General features: G+C 34.2%; 1 protein-coding gene across 1 annotated transcript in view; it reads left to right on the top strand.

Moving 5' to 3' along the window:
* The window catches only part of LOC130682823 (serine/threonine-protein kinase TAO1-like), a 220,647-nt gene that overhangs the window by 163,066 nt on the left and 40,135 nt on the right, over positions 1 to 17,446 (top strand). Inside the window, exons 6-11 of the mRNA XM_057497771.1 lie at positions 3,732 to 3,803; positions 6,378 to 6,479; positions 7,753 to 7,798; positions 8,357 to 8,453; positions 9,979 to 10,092; positions 12,490 to 12,581. Of these exons, the coding sequence (XP_057353754.1) occupies positions 3,732 to 3,803; positions 6,378 to 6,479; positions 7,753 to 7,798; positions 8,357 to 8,453; positions 9,979 to 10,092; positions 12,490 to 12,581 (523 nt within the window). The remainder of the gene's footprint in view (positions 1 to 3,731; positions 3,804 to 6,377; positions 6,480 to 7,752; positions 7,799 to 8,356; positions 8,454 to 9,978; positions 10,093 to 12,489; positions 12,582 to 17,446) is intronic.

Genomic DNA, 17,446 nt, shown 5'->3' on the forward strand with positions numbered 1-17,446 from the left:
GGCATTAACATGAACTAATTACATGACATATATATTTCCTATATATAGGAATATATATATTCCTATCTCTCTTCTGTAAGATTCTAGTTGCGTTGATATCCTAGTAGCAAGCAGCACACTTAGCACTCAGATCTTGGTTTCCTCACTACATGGATCAAGAGCTCTTGCAGTAATGGTTCATTCTACTGTGGGGACAAGGATCATAAAAGATAAGCTTTAGAATAACTTGAACCAGAAATTTAAAAAATGCTTTTAAAATGAAAAATAGGACCTTTCAAGAGGATGCTAGAACCAGCTTGAAGATGCTCCCACTGGCCACATCTGGAACAATTTGAGCATCAATATAGACATCTATTGATCATAACCCATTGAATAAAATAGGAATTCCTAATTTCCATGACAGATATAGGATGGATAGATAGTTAGAAAGGGAGGGCTTTTCTTTATAATAGAATGCTGACTGATAAATGTGAAAGGAATGGTAGAGTTGGGAAAAACCAGCATTTTGAAATCATCATTGCAAAGATTGTTTGGGGCTAGAATCTTCAGTGGTTGCTAAAACTAGGGGGAAAGTTTGATGAGCAGAATATTTATATAGTTTAAAAGTATCTCTCCACAGATTGCTTGTTAGATACAAAGTAGGAAACAGTGGTTATAACTATATACATTGGAAAGAAACAGTCAAACACCTTGAGTGGGTGATGAAAATTTGTAACCAGTGATGAACAGACATTGTATGCGTCCAGATATGATACCCTGAAAAGGACACAATATTACTCATGTAGTATTTCAGCCAGAGATATGTAACCAGAATCTAATCTTGAAGAAGCTTCAGACAAACACAAATTTAGCACAACTCGTAATCCTGAAGGGACAGAGAAACATGACTGTGGACATTAAATACTTTCCTGTTGGTTTTTTTTGTGTGTGTGATAGGCAAAAATAATCTCATTTTAATCTGATTTAATTTTAATGTAATCATCATTACTAATGAGTTTGGATTTTAATAAATTACAGTCACTTTAACTTACTATTTTAAAGTAATACTAGAGCTGCAGATTTTGCAATAATAATAGAGTTTACCCTATAATCTTCTCCCAGATCCTTTAAAGTTTACAAGTTTCATAACCACAGAACCTTTATCAAAACTAAGAAATCAACATTGATACACTGATACTATTAACTAAACAACACACTTTATTTTGATTTTCCCAGTCTTTGTGCTCTTTTCTGTTCTGGAATCTACTCCAAGTGACTACACTGCATTTAGTATACCCTCTTTTGGACTTCCTGTGCTAGTTAGAAATGCAGCTCCTTAGCAGAACAATGAAATTGGACCCTTACCTCATACCATATATGAACATTAAAATTATAAAACTCTTAGGGTAAAACTGCATGACCTTGGTTTTGTCAAAGGATTCTTAGAAATGACAACAAAAGCATGAACAAAAGAACAGCATAGATATTGGATTTGATCAAAATGTAAAACTTCTATGCTTCAAAACTGAAAAGACAACAATAGAATAGGAGAAATTATTTGTAAATCATATGTCTGCTACGGGACTTGTGTCTGGAATATATAAAGAACTCTTACAACTCAATAAAAAAAGGCAACCCAATTTTTAAATGGGCAAAGAATCTGAATTGACATTTCTCCAAAGATGTACAAATGGCCAAAAAGCACATAAAAAGATGCTCAACATTCACTGGTCTCAAATCTTGAAAACATTATACTAAGTGAAAGAAACCAGTCACAAAAGACCATATATTATATGGTTCCAAAGTGTACAGAATGGGCACATCTCCAGAGACACAGAAAGTAGATTAGCTGTTCCTTAGGGCTGAAGGGGTGAGGAATAGGGATAGGAGAGTGATAGCTAAAGGGTGTGGGGTTTCTTTTTTCTTTTTTTTTAATGGGGAAAAAATTTGAGGTAAGGTACACATAATCTAAAATTTACCATTTTAACCATTTTTAAATGAAACAATTTGGAGTTTCTCTTTAAGGTGATGAAAGTTCTAAAATTGTAGTTATCAGTAAATTGCATATATGTATCATATTGATCAGTATTGCCATGCATCTGTCAGTGTACTAAAAGCTATAGAATTACACACATTCAAGTGGGTGAAATGTGTGCTATGTAAATTATATCTCATTAAAACTGTTAGAAAAGAATGTAGCTGGTTAGACCTTATGACTGAAATCAAGGGGCTCACAGATTGATGAGTAGAGAACATTTTGGAAAAATAAATTCATATTCAAGGTCTTATGCAGACAGATCCACTTCACCCATTATGTTAGGCGGTGCACGTTTTCCTTAACCAGTCTGCTAGTAATTGAAATTGGAAGGTCATTAGTTGTTCCAAGGACCCACTTAAAAGAATATATATATATATATATATGTATATATTTTAAGGAACTCTATTTAGGTATAATTTACATACCTGCTTGTCTAATTTTTTTAACAGCTTTTTTGAGATTTAAGTTACATACTCTCAGTTCACCAATTTTAAGTGTGCATTTCATAGATTTTTAGTAAGTTAGATTTTTGTAGCCATCACCATAATCTAATATTAAAACATTTTATCTTTGGGAATTCATTAAAGACTGAATTGAAGATGAATTCTTCCACAGATGACTAGAGATGATTAACCCTTCTTACTGAACTCATTTGAAATGTTTTGCAGCTATCCTCTTGTGCCGCCTTTATACATCATCTTTTTTTTAACACATAATGAGAATTTGGCTCTTATTTTCTAAAGAGTAACCTTTATGTTTCTGTTATGCTTTTATTTTTTTATCAAAATTCCATAGCAGTGGTAAATAGTAACGGTGATAGCATTTTAGCTGTCTTGTCTTAATTCTAGTTAATAGTTGTTTACAATAGACATGATTTATCATGTTGAGGAATTACCTTTCCCATGTGGGTTTTCTAAGACTTTGGTCTTCCCTGCATTAGATACATTTAGAGTTGAGCTCTTTCTACATTTTCAATATTTATTAAGCATTTATATGTATAAGTATATATTTCCCCCTTTGATTTGTAAAAAAATATGGCAAATTATGGAATGTTTTCCTGTATCAAAATTTTGCATTTCTGTGGTAATATATTTTATCCAAATGAAATATTCTTTTAATGCCTGGTAATATTTGGTTTTAAAATTTTGTTCAGAGTTCCCTTGTCTACATTTATAAGTCAGATTGGTACCTAACTTTCTATTTTGCGCTGCTTGTGAGGGTTTAGTTGTTGGGTTAGACTGCCTCCTTACAGTTAATGGGGTAGCTTTCCTTTTTCTCCCCTTTTATCCTGGGAAGTTCCCCTAGTGAAACTGCTCCACTCACAGTTTTAAAGACAATTAGTATTCTTTTCAATCTTCCACCACTGTTTTACTCAAATTTTCTTCTCTAGATCAATTTTAGTAGTTCTTTCCTAGAGAATTGTCCATTTCATTGAAATTTTGACATTTACAGGCCTAGCATAGACTTGTACTAGTCATTTATTTGTTTGTTTATAGTTCTGTACAAATTTCTATATTTTTCCTCTCAACTAGCTGATTCAAAGATAAACATGCATTATTTTTATTTCTAAAGTACCAGCTCCTTGACAATTTGATATGCTTTTTGCTATCCATTTACTTATGTTTTTAATGTTCTTTAAAATCAGTTTTGGTATCTTTTTGGACATGGTAGTTTATAAATGTTAATTTTTACCGTGGTCTTCTGTCTTTTTTAGGCACGAGATGTGCACACCCATGACGAGGTGGCTATCAAGAGAATACCTTTTACTGGAAAGAAGGCTATGGAGGTAGGTGAAATATGTATGTTTGTATTGGCATGTTAAAGAAAGCCATACCATTTTTAATTGGGGATAGGTGGAAATTTTTTCAAAAAATGTTGAAAAATATACAAATACTAAGGTTTATCTCAGTGAATTTACTTCCACAGACTCAATGTACTCGTTTAACCTGTACCTAGAGCCATAAACAACATTCCTGACATCCCAGAAACCTCCCAACTACATCCCTTACTTTTAATTTTTTTGGATATGTGCTGCTGACACGCATTTAATTTTTTAAATTGTTCAGCAGATTATTCTATAATAGAGGGATTATCATGTCTGAGAAAGTACACTAGAATAAGGTACATTTGACAGTAAGTATACTGGATATAAATTTTTAATGGTTGAGAAATTATTTAACAGCTGTTTCAAATAATCATCAGCAGCTATATATCTAATCTGAAAAATAAGGCAGTGGGTAATAATCTGAAAAATAAAATTACTGTACTGTGGTGCATGTACTTTAGTTCATCAGTGTTCTGATTAGTTCTTCTTTAATTGCATAATTTTATAAAATTACTTTCTAAGTCTGTTCTCTGTCTTTAATTCTTTAAAAAATTTATTTATTTTTAATTGTGGTAAAGTACACAAAACAAATTTACCATCTTAACCACTTTAAGTGTAAGTTCAGTGGTGTTAAGGACATTCACATTGCTGTGCAACCATCACCACCATTCATCTCCAGAATTCTTTCATTTTGCAAAAGTGATATTCTCCGCCCATCAAACAGTAACACCTCATTCCCTCCTCCCCGCAGCCCTTGGAAATCACCTCTCCACTTTCTGTCTCTATCAATTTGACTACTATAGGTTTCTCATGTAATTGAAATTATGCACCATTTGTCCTTTTGTGACTGGCTTGTTTCACTTAATATAGTGTCCTCAAAGTTCATCTATGTTGTCGTGTGTCAGAATTACCTTTCTTTTTAAAGCTGAATAATATTCCCGTGTGTGTGTGTGTGTAAAAACACCACATTTTGTCCATCTACCATCTGTAAATGGACACTTAGTTGCTTCTACCCCTTGGTTATTGTGAATAATGCTGCTGTGCACATAGGTACACAAGTATTTCTTTGAGTTCCCGCTTTTAAACTTTAGGGTATATGCCCAGAGGTAGAACTGCTAGATCAGTCTTTAAGTTTTAAAGGTTTTGGCTTTCTACATTTCTGTAATCTCTGTTTTGTGGTAAATGTTGTTTTTTGTGATAATCATACTTATGGGTATGACAACACCGTTGTGATTGATCACTGTTCCATTACGTTGATACCTAAAAAAACTCTTAATTTCTAAAACCCCTAAAAAAACCTCCATTTTTTACAAGTTTAATTTAATTTGCCATTCTACAGTATAACTTTAAAACCAGCTTTCATAGCAGACTTGTGTTGGAGTCTGTTTAATTAGTCATGCCCAGAACAAAAAGTTTCACCTAGGGCATCATCTTCTCTCATCTAATATTGTATCCTTCCTGGAAGTTTTATTTACATTGAAGAATACAGGTTTTAGCTTGGTTTTGTTTTGAGAGTTTGCCTCCCAGAGCACTCAAATTTGAAATGTAAAGCCCATAAAACACTTTCTGAAGTTAGCATCTTACAGCTTACACATTTTACACTGTGAATATCTTGCTCTATTTTCTTGAGGGCTTATGAAATAACATAGGAGATACAGGATCTTAAATTCTAGTGCAAAACATTTTTTAAAGTTCTGTATTCTAGTTCCCCTACCTTTAGAAATATGGTACAAGTCAGCGGTAAAGCTTGGAAAAACTGAAACAAGAACAAAAAACAGATTCCAAGTTCCCATCCTACATCTACTAAGCCTCTGGTATTTTCAGTTCCCTGATTGCTTCTGACAAGTAACTATATTTAGGATATGGCCTAAGTTTCTGAAGTTGTCATAGAGTAGCTTTTATTGCTGAAGGTTTATCTGTTGTTTACTAGTAGGCGTCAATGGGAAGGCTCTTCGGGAAATCCTGTAGGAAAATGTTTCCGTGCTGCTTGGTTTTTCTGTGAACTTCCCTCTGTTATAACCTCAGTGTTCACTAGCATTTTAGAATATGTGCATTTAGGAAGTTAGGTAATTACTTGATTTGAGTTTAAACAGCAGAAAAAACTTAAAATTTGGTAGACAATATAAGCCAAAAAACACAACAGCTGAACTTTAAGGTATGTAAATCATACAACAATAAAGCTGCAAAAAAGAAGGGGGCGGTTGAACTTTTGAAGAAAAACCACTAAATATAGTATATAGTTTCCAACAGGCTTGGTGTGTGGTTGTAAAATTTTTATAAGACTCATTGATAATAAATTTTATGAAAATAAAAATGTGTCCTACCTGGAATGAATTTTATGTTATTGAGTTGTAAACTATATGAATGTAATTTCTTTAAAATATATTAGTTTGACATTTAAATATTACAAATAAAGCAAAGTTGTATGTTCTTGTTAACTTTTTAATCTAATAATTACTTTTGTACTTCTATAGTTTTCTAAGGAAAGGCAACTGTTCCTAATTCTTTCCTTTATTCTTTTTTTTCTCCCCACAGAGTTGGCAGGGTATTATTAAGGAAGTCAGGTGCCTACGAACATTAAAACATCCCAACATTGTAGAATACAAAGGCTGCTATTTACGTGAGCACAGAGCATGGGTAGGTGTCTGCTCTCCCCTTGCTGTAATTTTAGTAGGCTTACTTTATAATTAATTCAAAAATGTCTCAAAATAGTTGTGTAAAGCCACGCACAAACACCTTGAAATGTGAGCTCATACTGAGAAAAGAGGAGCAGCTTTCCCTGAAACTCTTAGGCAGTAAGAGATAACAGAACCTTTGCCGGTTGACTCCAGAGATTCAGCTGACCGTCACGTGCACAGGAAAATGTTCTGATGTATGTTAGCGGTATCATTCTTCAAATGCTTTATCAAACATTTGCTGAGAACAATCCTATCAAAGGATGAAAATCAGCATTTATTTTTGACATAAATGTATTGTAAGCTATTTAACCACAAGGATCTTGGTTGGAATATTGGTGGTGAATCCTGGTGAAATCTGAGCTGATTGTGATTCTTTGGCTGAATAATACTAAAGGTAGAAAATTGGGACATTTTATTGCAGAAAATGGAAATTAATTTTGCCCTATTGTTGAAACTAAGGTAAGGTAGTAATCTTACAACAGTTTACGCATAGTAATTATGTCTTTTTGGAGAAAGGCTAAGTTTTCCTTAAACAGGAATGACCTTTTATTTTTAATAAGCTACAGCTGATTATCATTTTAGTATACAGAACTTAGATTTATTTAGATTTGTAATGTTTGGTTTAATTTGATGGTGATGGTACTCCTAAATTTAAGGCTGTGGTATAAGAAAAAACAGTGGCAGAGAGGGTAGACTGCCTCTCTGTCTTTCCAGTTTCTCCATCTGTAAAACAAGGATGACAATAGGTCTACTTCCAGAGGTGGTTATGAGGATTAAATTAGTTAATATATATAAAATACCTGGCACATAAGAGGTGCTCTTTGTTTGCTTTATAGGAAAGATTTAAACTATAACCTAAACTTTGTATATATATATATAGTACCAGAGGACGATTTTCTGCTTCCTAACAATACCAGTATTGCTACTCTAGGTTAATATTAATGGAATATGTATACTCCTTTATAGCTTTAGTTAGTAATTATATGAAACACACATCTTCTACAAGCAGTTATATGTCGGCATTATAAAAGATTAATGTAGCATTGGCTTAACTTCATGTATGCATTTAACAAGTTTCAATATGTATACTTATATTTAAAGGTAATTGATAAGTAGAGTTTGTTTCACTTCAACTATCTTCTCAATCTCCTTGGTGAATTTATTTTATCTCATATAGAATCTTTTTATTTTAATAGTGTATTTTAATGTTTTTATCATTTTTTCCCCTGTAGCTTGTAATGGAATATTGTTCAGGATCTGTTTCAGATTTGCTGGAATGTAAGTTTCCTTTATTTATTAAGAAAAGAAAAGTATTAGTATAATAAAATGACAATTCATTCACTAAGAGATTTTTTTAATAATGTTAAAACTTTCCAGGAAGAGTAAAAACCTTTGTCTTTTCTAGAGTCTCAGTGTGGTATGCACTGTCCTCATTAAATACTACGTTTTAGCATAACAGATGAGTTTTCTTTCATTATGATTTAACAGGCATTTTTCTGCCTTCTTTATCATTAAACTTGATTTATTCCTTCTGTTCAGAATGAAGATATGTAGGAATATAAAAAGGGAAAGCTTCTCTTTCATTGTTTTTATAATCATGAAATAATTGTTAAATGTTAACTTAGAGGAAAATTGGCTGTGAACTATAATAACTAGGCACAACTGCACACTTATTAAGTTCAATTGCTTTCTTTATTATCTTGGAAAGCAAAAAATTCCTTCTTGCTAAATGTGAGTTTTTTGAAATTTGCCCATATATTAGATATGCATGTATATATATTTTAAAATAAAAATGTTCTATAGAATAATTATTTTCAAATAAAATCTTATTTTAAGTTCACAAAATGCCATTACAAGAAATGGAAATAGCAGCAATTATACACGGTGCTCTTCAGGGATTAGCCTACTTCCATTCTCGTGCCATGATCCATAGGTAAGTACTTTAAAAATTACCATATATTAATAAGCAAATTTATCAGACCTAGAATTTATTAATCCTGAAAGCTTTGTTGGTTTTAGCTAAATAAAAGTATTCTGGAGTTCTACAAACTCATATTTTTTTAGCTTATCCGTGTCTTAAAATGAATATACTAATTTATTTGATCTCTTTGTTGAGAATAATTTTATCTTTTTCTACACATGCTGCTGGGCCTTCTGAAGTATGTGCACTTTATAGATTTGTGATAGAAATTTAATTATAGAAAAGTTTAATTTGTGAAGTGGAAAAGACGATAGGGATTATGTATTCTTACTTGTTTCATTTTACAGATGAAGAAACTGATGCCCCAATTTGTGACTCACTTCTCAAAGCTGATGAAGCAAGATAAATTAGACTAGAACTAACCTAGATCTTTTGTCCTCCTGGTGACTCATAATGCCAGATTTGTTCCATTGATTCCATGACAGAGACAAGTAAAAGCTACTTAACACTCAATGCTTTTGAGATAATCCTTGATAATCCTTGATAATGGATAGTAGTTTAAAGATTAAACTATCATAAACTACATTTTTAGCATTGGTATTGGTTTTGTCTGTTTTTAGAAGGAAGGTAGCATTTTAAAAATTATCTATGTGAACCAGACAATACATAGTAAACTTGTATAGTAGAGTCATTGCAAATTAATGGGTTATCAGTTTTTTAGATGAGGATAGTAAGGTCCAAGAGAAATCCACATGCATAGTAAATAAGAGAATGAAAGAGTTGGAAGCAGAACCTAAGATCTTCTCAACTTCAAAGAACCTTCCATTTTTAAAAAAAACAAATGGAAGAAAATAGATTGACTTAATGTTACACCCATTATAATACTGTATAGTATGAATTGACAAGTGCTTAGAAATTTCTTTATTTTTGAATGTTATGGTGCCCATTGGGAATACAATCCCATTATAATTTTCTTAGTTCACATGTACATTGCTGATTTGGAAAAGAGCTTAAAAGTAAATTTGGGATCATTGATATTACCTTACCCATGTGTTTCAGTTTTCATTTCATATTTAGGTAGGAGAACTATGCAAAAATTTGGAATGATATGAGTAATTAAAAAAAAAAATTGGGGGCATCAGGTTCTTTTTTTTCCATTATATTGTTAAGGGTCTACTCAGAAATCTTCCAGTCATATAAGAATGTTCAGCTAAATTTTTAAAACCATTATTTGTACCAATAAACAGGCACTCAAATATCGAGTCTGTGCTATTAATTACCTAATTTTTTTCTTCTGTTTCTACTGCTATTTTATCTTCTCTTTTAGAAAATTGTTACTATATACTAATAGGAATTCTGTGTATCTCATTTCTTAGTTTGGATCTTAATTCTCATTATCCCAATTGAGAGATTATCCAAGGCCTTAATTATTCTCATTTCTCCTTCCCTATTTTATAAATTTTTATATGATCTTTATCATTTTCAGTATAATGTTACAAAGGAGAGAAAAATAATTTTCTGTGTTCCTTAAACGCAGAGACATCAAAGCAAGAAATATCCTTCTGACACCACGAGGCCAGGTGAAAATTGCTAACTTTGGATTTGCTTCCATGGCCTCTTATTCCAAGACTTTTGTGGGAACACCGCATTGGTAAGCGTAGTCCTATCTGGTATTGATCCTCATAATTGGAATAGGCAGTGTGTGGTTGTACTTTTATCAGGTGCTTTATGTTTCTCTTGGAAATACAGTGCTGCTTTAGATATTACTCTAAGCACTGTAGTTTCAGATACAGATTTGGAGTGCTGCCCTTGTATCTCCTACTGTATCATTTGTCCCCCCTACGTTTCTTTCCTGTTATCATCTACATCATGTATTGGGGGTAGGAGTGAAAAAATTTAAATCTTTAAGAAGGGAGAAGATAGAAATGCTAAGTGGAAATTTTCTTTAGATTTATACTTACTGTGTGTCAGTATCTTCCGAATAAGAGTACCTGAAGACTGGTAGCTGATTAGGAACTTTTTGTTTTCATTTTTGATTGTGGAGAATTTCAAGTATACAGGGAAATAGCCAAAAATATAACGAAGGCTCACACAGCGGTCAGCTCAGCCTAACAGCACTACCCCAGGGCCTGGCTGCCCTGTGTACTTGACCTTCTTGCCCTCCCTCCCACCTCCAATTATCTGAAGCGACTTCTAGACATCATCTAATTTTATTCATAAATAATTCCATATTAATGTCAGCAAGTTTGAAGGGTATAATTTTCCACATCTTCAACTTCCATAGATGTCCTCTCTCTGTATATGTTGAGAAGTGTCTTAGGTCTACTGCATCTTCTTTTCCACCTACCTTTCAAATCTCCCAACTCCCAGTTTGTTAAAGAAAGGCTTCTCACCCATCCTGAAGAGTAGAGTGATGCATTGTTCTGAGAATTAAAAGCCTCAAACCATCACCAGAGGGACAATCTGAGAAAACATAACATCTAGAATATATAGCATCAGAAATATTGAAGAGTTAGGACACCAAGTTTTGGCAAAGGGCCTTCTGCCTTCACAGTCATCTCTCTTCAGTTCCTTTTATTCCTTGCTCTTTCTTTTCCCCAATTATCTTTCCTCCCATCTTCTTTTCTAGTGAATCACAAATTATCTCATTTACAACTGGGACAATCATTGTGAGGACACATTAACATGTTATTTACAATGAGAAATGAAGTTTGGCATTTCCTGGCAGAAAATAATTCTGTTCTGAATGGTTCATATGACCGTGCAGACTGTGTTTGCTAATTAGGTTATTATACAGCAGTGTTTTTAATGAATTGAATGAGCGAGGTCCTCAGCTCCAAGTTGTAAATATCTGTAAAGCACATATACATATGTTTGCATTATATCCTTTGCAACTATTAAGTTTATAAAATTTAGATACCAACTCAAAAATGTACAAGCGGATACATTTTTTAAATAAATTCATTGGAAGAAAATAAAAAGTTTGAAGACCACTGTTCTGTATGACCAAAAATTTCTTATGTAGAACCCTAGTTTAGATAGAATCCTCTTCCCCTGTATAAAAAAAGGGTTCTTTGGACAAATAATGCTTCTTAATGGTCACCCTCTTTACAAGTCAGTGATCAATATTAGGTACTAGAAATGAGCTAGAAAGTTGTGCATTAAAAACAAAACTACCTTTTTAACTTTGTTGAACTTGGTGACTCCCCAAGCTTACTTCAACATCTTAACACATTAGAAGCCCTCTATTATAGGCAATTGAAATTTGTATATGGTATATTAGGAACACAGCACTATGTACATATTTACATATTTTTACACACAGAAACTCACATACGCCTGGTGACAATCATATTAAGCAGTCAGAAACTGTTCTAAATGTTTGTCTGTGCTTAACAAGTAGAAAGGAAGTATAAGGTAAAGCAACAGTGAGAACATTAGTCTAGCTGAAGATGCGAATTAGCGTTTCATTTTATAGCCAAGACGCCTCCAAAGTTAATAATTGTATAATTTATTTAGTTATGAGTGGCGGTCCTAGCCACTTTTATCACAGAACACTACTTCTATTTGCAGAAAAGACTGACAAACTGCTTATTCATTTTTGCTTATTGTGGCAGATATTTTCTCAGCTAAATATAGGGAGTTTGTTTACTTCAAGAAAACAAGTGCCAGTGATAAAAATTTAGACTTTTGTAATAAGATGCTGAAACCAAAATGTATGAGAACCGCTGGCATAAAGGATATACAATATTACAATCTGCAAACTTGAACTGATGCAGAACGCACCCCTGCTCGGGGGAGTCTTTCCTCCAGGACGCTGGTACGTGATCATGACAACTGGTGAGAATAAGTCTAACACTGTGTACGCAACGGTAAATATTCACCTCACAACCCGTAATGCATTTATTTCCCATTATAAGAATTCTTATGTCCAGACATATCATCTGGAATTCACACAGGTATTCTCCATGTGTACAGTCATTATGTTTTTAAAGAATAGTATATTTTTCTTTTCTTTTTTAACTTTAAGTAACATTTTATGTTTTAGGATGGCCCCAGAAATAATTTTAGGCAGGAATGAAGAACAATATGATAGCAAAGTAGATGTATGGTCTCTGGGGATAACATGTATTGAAATAGGTAAGCATTGCTCTTTATTACTGTGTAGTAAGTTTTCATCAATGTTTCACCTCAATTTCTGTACCAAAGTACAGTTTTTCATTTTTATGTCAGTGTTTAAGGGGAGCAATAAATCTATCAAGGTTGTCACTTTGGTTATTTGGCAATTTGTGTATATATATATATATATATATATATATATATATATATATATATATGCTAGTTTAGGTATATTATATTTGCTGTATTAAATTAGGTCTAAAATAGTTTCTACTATGGTATTAATTTTGAGGTATCTGTGTCTAAAATTTAATGAGTATTTGTTAAACACCTAGAATATGTCTATGGTTATAGATTCATGAATGCTTTAGAGTAGTAGTACCACTACTAAGGTTACTTAATACTTTATGTTCGGTATGAGGATTAGGTTATCAGCTTGCATACCTTATTGTACAGTTTGAATTTTTTATTTTGGTATCATTAATCTACAATTACATGAAGAACATTATGTTTACTAGGCTCCCCCCTTCGCCAAGTCCCCCCCACATACCCCTTCACAATCACTGTCCATCAGCGCAGTAAGAGGGTGTAAAATCACTACTTGTCTGCTCTGTGTTCCACAGCCCTCCCCGTGCCCCCACACACTCTACATGCTAATCGTAATGCCTCCTTTCCTTTTCCCCGCCCTTATCCCTCCCTTCCCTCCCATCCTCCCCAGTCCCTTTCCCTTTGGTAACTATTAGTCCATTCTTGGCTTCTGTGATTCTGCTGCTGTTGTGCTCCTTCAGATTTCCTTTGTTCTTATACTCCGGAGATGAGTGAAATCATTTGGTACTTGTCTTTCTCCGCGTGGCTTATTTCACTGAGCATAATTCCCTCTACCTCCATCCATGTTGTTGCAAATGGTAGGATTTGTTTTTTCCTTATGGCTGAGTAATATTCCATTGTGTATATGTACCATATCTTCTTTATCCATTCATCTACTGATGGACATTTACGTTGCTTCCATATCTTGGCTATTGTAAATAGTGCAGTGATAAACATAGGGGTGCATCTGTCTTTTTCAAAATGGAGTGCTGTATTCTTAGGGTAAATTCCTAGAAGTGGAATTCCTGGGTCAAATGGTATTTGCATTTTGAGGCACCTCCATACTGCTTTCCAAAATGGTTGAACTAATTTACATTCCCCCCAGCAGTGTAGGAGGGTTCTCCTTTCCCCACAACCTCACCAACATTTGTTGTTGTTTGTCTTTTCGATGACGGTGATCCTTACTGGTGTTAGGTGATATCTCATTGTGGTTTTAATTTGCATTTCTCTGATGACAAGCGATGTGGAGCTTCCTTTCATGTGTCTGTTGGCCATCTGAATTTCTTCTTTAGAGAGCTGTCTATTCAGCTCCTCTGCCCATTTTTTAATTGGATTGTTTGCTTTTTGTTTGTTGAGGTGTGTGAGCTCTTTATATATTTTGGATGTCAACCCTTTATAGGATCTGTCATTTTCGAATATATTCTCCCATACTGTAGGATACCTTTTTGTTCTATTGATAGTGTCCTTATCTATACAGAAGCTTTTCAGCTTGATATAGTCCTATTTGTTCATTTTGGGGTTTGTTTCCCTTGCCCGGGGAGGTATGTTCAAGAAGAGGTCACTCATGTTTATGTCCAAGAGATTTTTGCCTATGTTTTTTTCTAAGAGTTTTATGGTTTCATGACTTACATTCAAGTCTTTGATCCATTTCGAATTTACTTTTGTGTATGGGGTTAGACAGAGATCCAGTTTCATTTTCTTACATGGAGCTGTCCAGTTTTGCAAGGACCATCTTTTGAAGAGACTGTCATTTCCCCATTGTATGTCCATGGCCCCTTTATCGAATATTAGTTGACCATATATGTTTGGGTTAATGTTTGGAGTCTCTGGGTTCTGTTCCATTGGTCTGTGGCTCTGTTCTTGTGCCAGTATCAAATTGTCTTGATTACTGTGGCTTTGTAGTAGAGCTTGAAGTTGGGGAGTGAGAGCCCCCCAACTTTATTCTTCCTTCTCAGGATTGCTTTAGCTATTCGGGGTCTTTGGTGTTTCCATATGAATTTTTGAACTATTTGTTCCAGTTCATTGAAGAAAGCTGTTGGTAATTTGATAGAGATTGCATCAAATCTGTATATTGCTTTGGGCAGGATGGCCATTTTGACGATATTAATTCTTCCTAGCCAAGAGCATGGGATGAGTTTCCATTCGTTAATGACCTCTTTAATTTCTCTTAAGAGTGTCTTGTGGCTTTCAGGATATAGGTCTTTCACTTCCTTGGTTAGGTTTATTCCCAGGTATTTTATTCTTTTTGGTGCTACTGTGAATGGAATTGTCTTCCTGATTTCTCTATTACTTTATTGTTAGTATATAGGAAAGATAGCTAGAGTAGATTAAGAGTGGAGACTTTAGGGTTTTTATGTACAATATCACGTCATCTGCAAATAGTGACAGTTTAACTTCTTCTTTACCAATCTGGATTCCTTGTATTTCTTTGTTTTGTCTGATTGCTGTGGCTATGACCTCCAGTACTATGTTGAATAACAGTGGGAATAGTGGGCATCCCTGTCTTGTTCCCGATTGCAGAGGAAAAGCTTTCAGCTTTTTGCTGTTCAGTATGATGTTGGCTGTGGGTTTATCATATATTGCCTTTATTATGTTGAGGTACTTGCCCTCTATACCCATTTTGTTGAAAGTTTTTATCATGAATGGATGATGAATTTTATCAAATGCGTTTTCAGCATCTATGGAGATGATCATGTGGTTTTTGTCTTTCTTTTTGTTGATGTGGTGGATGATGTTGATGGATTTTCTAATGTTGTACCATCCTTGCATCCCTGGGATGAATCCCACTTGGTCGTGGTGTATGATCCTTTTGGTATATTTTTGAATTCGGTTTGCTAATATTTTCTTGAGTATTTTTGCATCTACGTTCATCAGGGATATTGGTCTGTAATTTTCTTTTTTGGTGGGGTCTTTGCCTGGTTTTGGTATTAGGGTGATGTTGGCTTCATACAATGAGTTTGGGAGTATTCCCTCCTTTTCTATTTTTTGGAAAACTTTAAGGAGAATGGGTATTATGGCTTCTCTGTATGTCTGATAAAATTCCGAGGTAAATCCATCTGGCCCAGGGGTTTTGTTCTTTGGTAGTTTTTTGATTATTGCTTCAATTTCGTTGCTGGTAATTGGTCTGTTTAGATTTTCTGTTTCTTTCTGGGTCAGTCTTGGAAGGTTGTATTTTTCTAGGAAGTTGTCCATTTCTCCTAGGTTTCCCAGCTTGTTAGCATATAGGTTTTCATAGCAGTCTCTAATAATTCTTTGTATTTCTGTGGGGACCGTCGTGATTTTTCCATTCTTCTTTCTGATTCTGTTGATTTGTGTTGACTCTCTTTTCCCCTTAATAAGTCTGGCTAGAGGCTTATCTATTTTGTTTATTTCCTCAAAGAACCAGCTCTTGGTTTCATTGATTTTTGCTATTGTTTTATTCTTCACAATTTTATTTATTTCTTCTCTGATCTTCATTATGTCCCTCCTTCTGCTGTCCTTGGGCCTCTTTTATTCTTTTTCCAATTTCGATATTTGTGATGTTAGACTATTCATTTGTGATTGTTCTTTCTTCTTTAAATATGCCTGCATTGCTATATACTTTCCTCTTAAGACTGCTTTTGCTGTATCCCACAGTAGTTGGGACTTTGTGTTGTTGCTGTCGTTTGTTTTCATAATTTGCTGGATCTCCAGTTTGATTTGGTCATTGATCCATTGATTATTTTGGAGTGTGTTTTTAAGCCTCCTTGTGTTTGTGAGCCTTTTTGCTTTGTTTGTACAGTTTATTTCTAGTTTCATGCCTTTGTGGTCTGAAAAGTTAGTTGGTAGAATTTCAGTCTTTTGGAATTTACTGAGGCTCTTTTTGTGGCCTAGTATGTGGTCTATTCTGGAGAATGTTCCATGTGCACTTGAGAAGAATGTGTATCCTGTTGCTTTTGGATGTAGAGTTCTGTAGATGTCTATTAGGTCCATCTGTTCTAGTGTGTTATTCAGTGGCTCTGTGTCCTTACTTATTTTCTGTCTGGTGGATCTGTCCTTTGGAGTGAGTGGTGTTTTGAAGTCTTCCAGAATGAATGCATTGCATTCTATTTCCTCCTTTAATTCTGTTAGTATTTGTTTCACATATGCTGGTGCTCCTGTGTTGGGTGCATATATATTTATAATGGTTATATTCTCTTGTTGGACTGAGCCCTTTATCATTATGTAATGTCCTTCTTCATCTTTTGTTACTTTCTTTATTTTGAAGTCTATTTTGTCTGATACTAGTCTTGTAACACCTGCTTTTTTCTCTCTGTTCTTTGCATGAAATATCTTTTTCCATCCCTTGACTTTAAGTCTGTGAATGTCTTTGGGTTTGAGGTGAGTCTCTTGTAAGCAGCATGTGGATGGGTCTTGCTTTTTTATCCATTCTATTACTCTGTGTCTTTTGATTGGTGCATTCAGTCCCTTACTTTTAGGGTGATTATTGAAAGATATGTACTTATTCCCATTGCAGGCTTTAAGTTTGTGGTTACCAAAGTTTCAAGGTTAGCTTCTTTACTATCTTACTGTCTAACTTAACTCACTTATCGAGCTATTATAAACACAGTCTGAGGATTCTTTATTTCTCTCCCTTCTTATTCCTCTGCCTCCCCTCTTCATATTTTGGGTGTTTTGTTCTGTGCTCTTTTTAGGAGTGCTCCCATCTAGAGCAGTCCCTGTAAGATGCCCTGTAGAGGTGGTTTGTGGGAGGCAAATTCCCTCAACTTTTGCTTGTCTGGGAATTGTTTAATCCCTCCTTCATATTTAAATGTAATCTTGCTGGATACAGTAATGTTTCT

This window comes from Manis pentadactyla, chromosome 3 (assembly GCF_030020395.1).
Source record: "Manis pentadactyla isolate mManPen7 chromosome 3, mManPen7.hap1, whole genome shotgun sequence".
Taxonomy (NCBI): Eukaryota; Metazoa; Chordata; class Mammalia; order Pholidota; family Manidae; genus Manis; species Manis pentadactyla.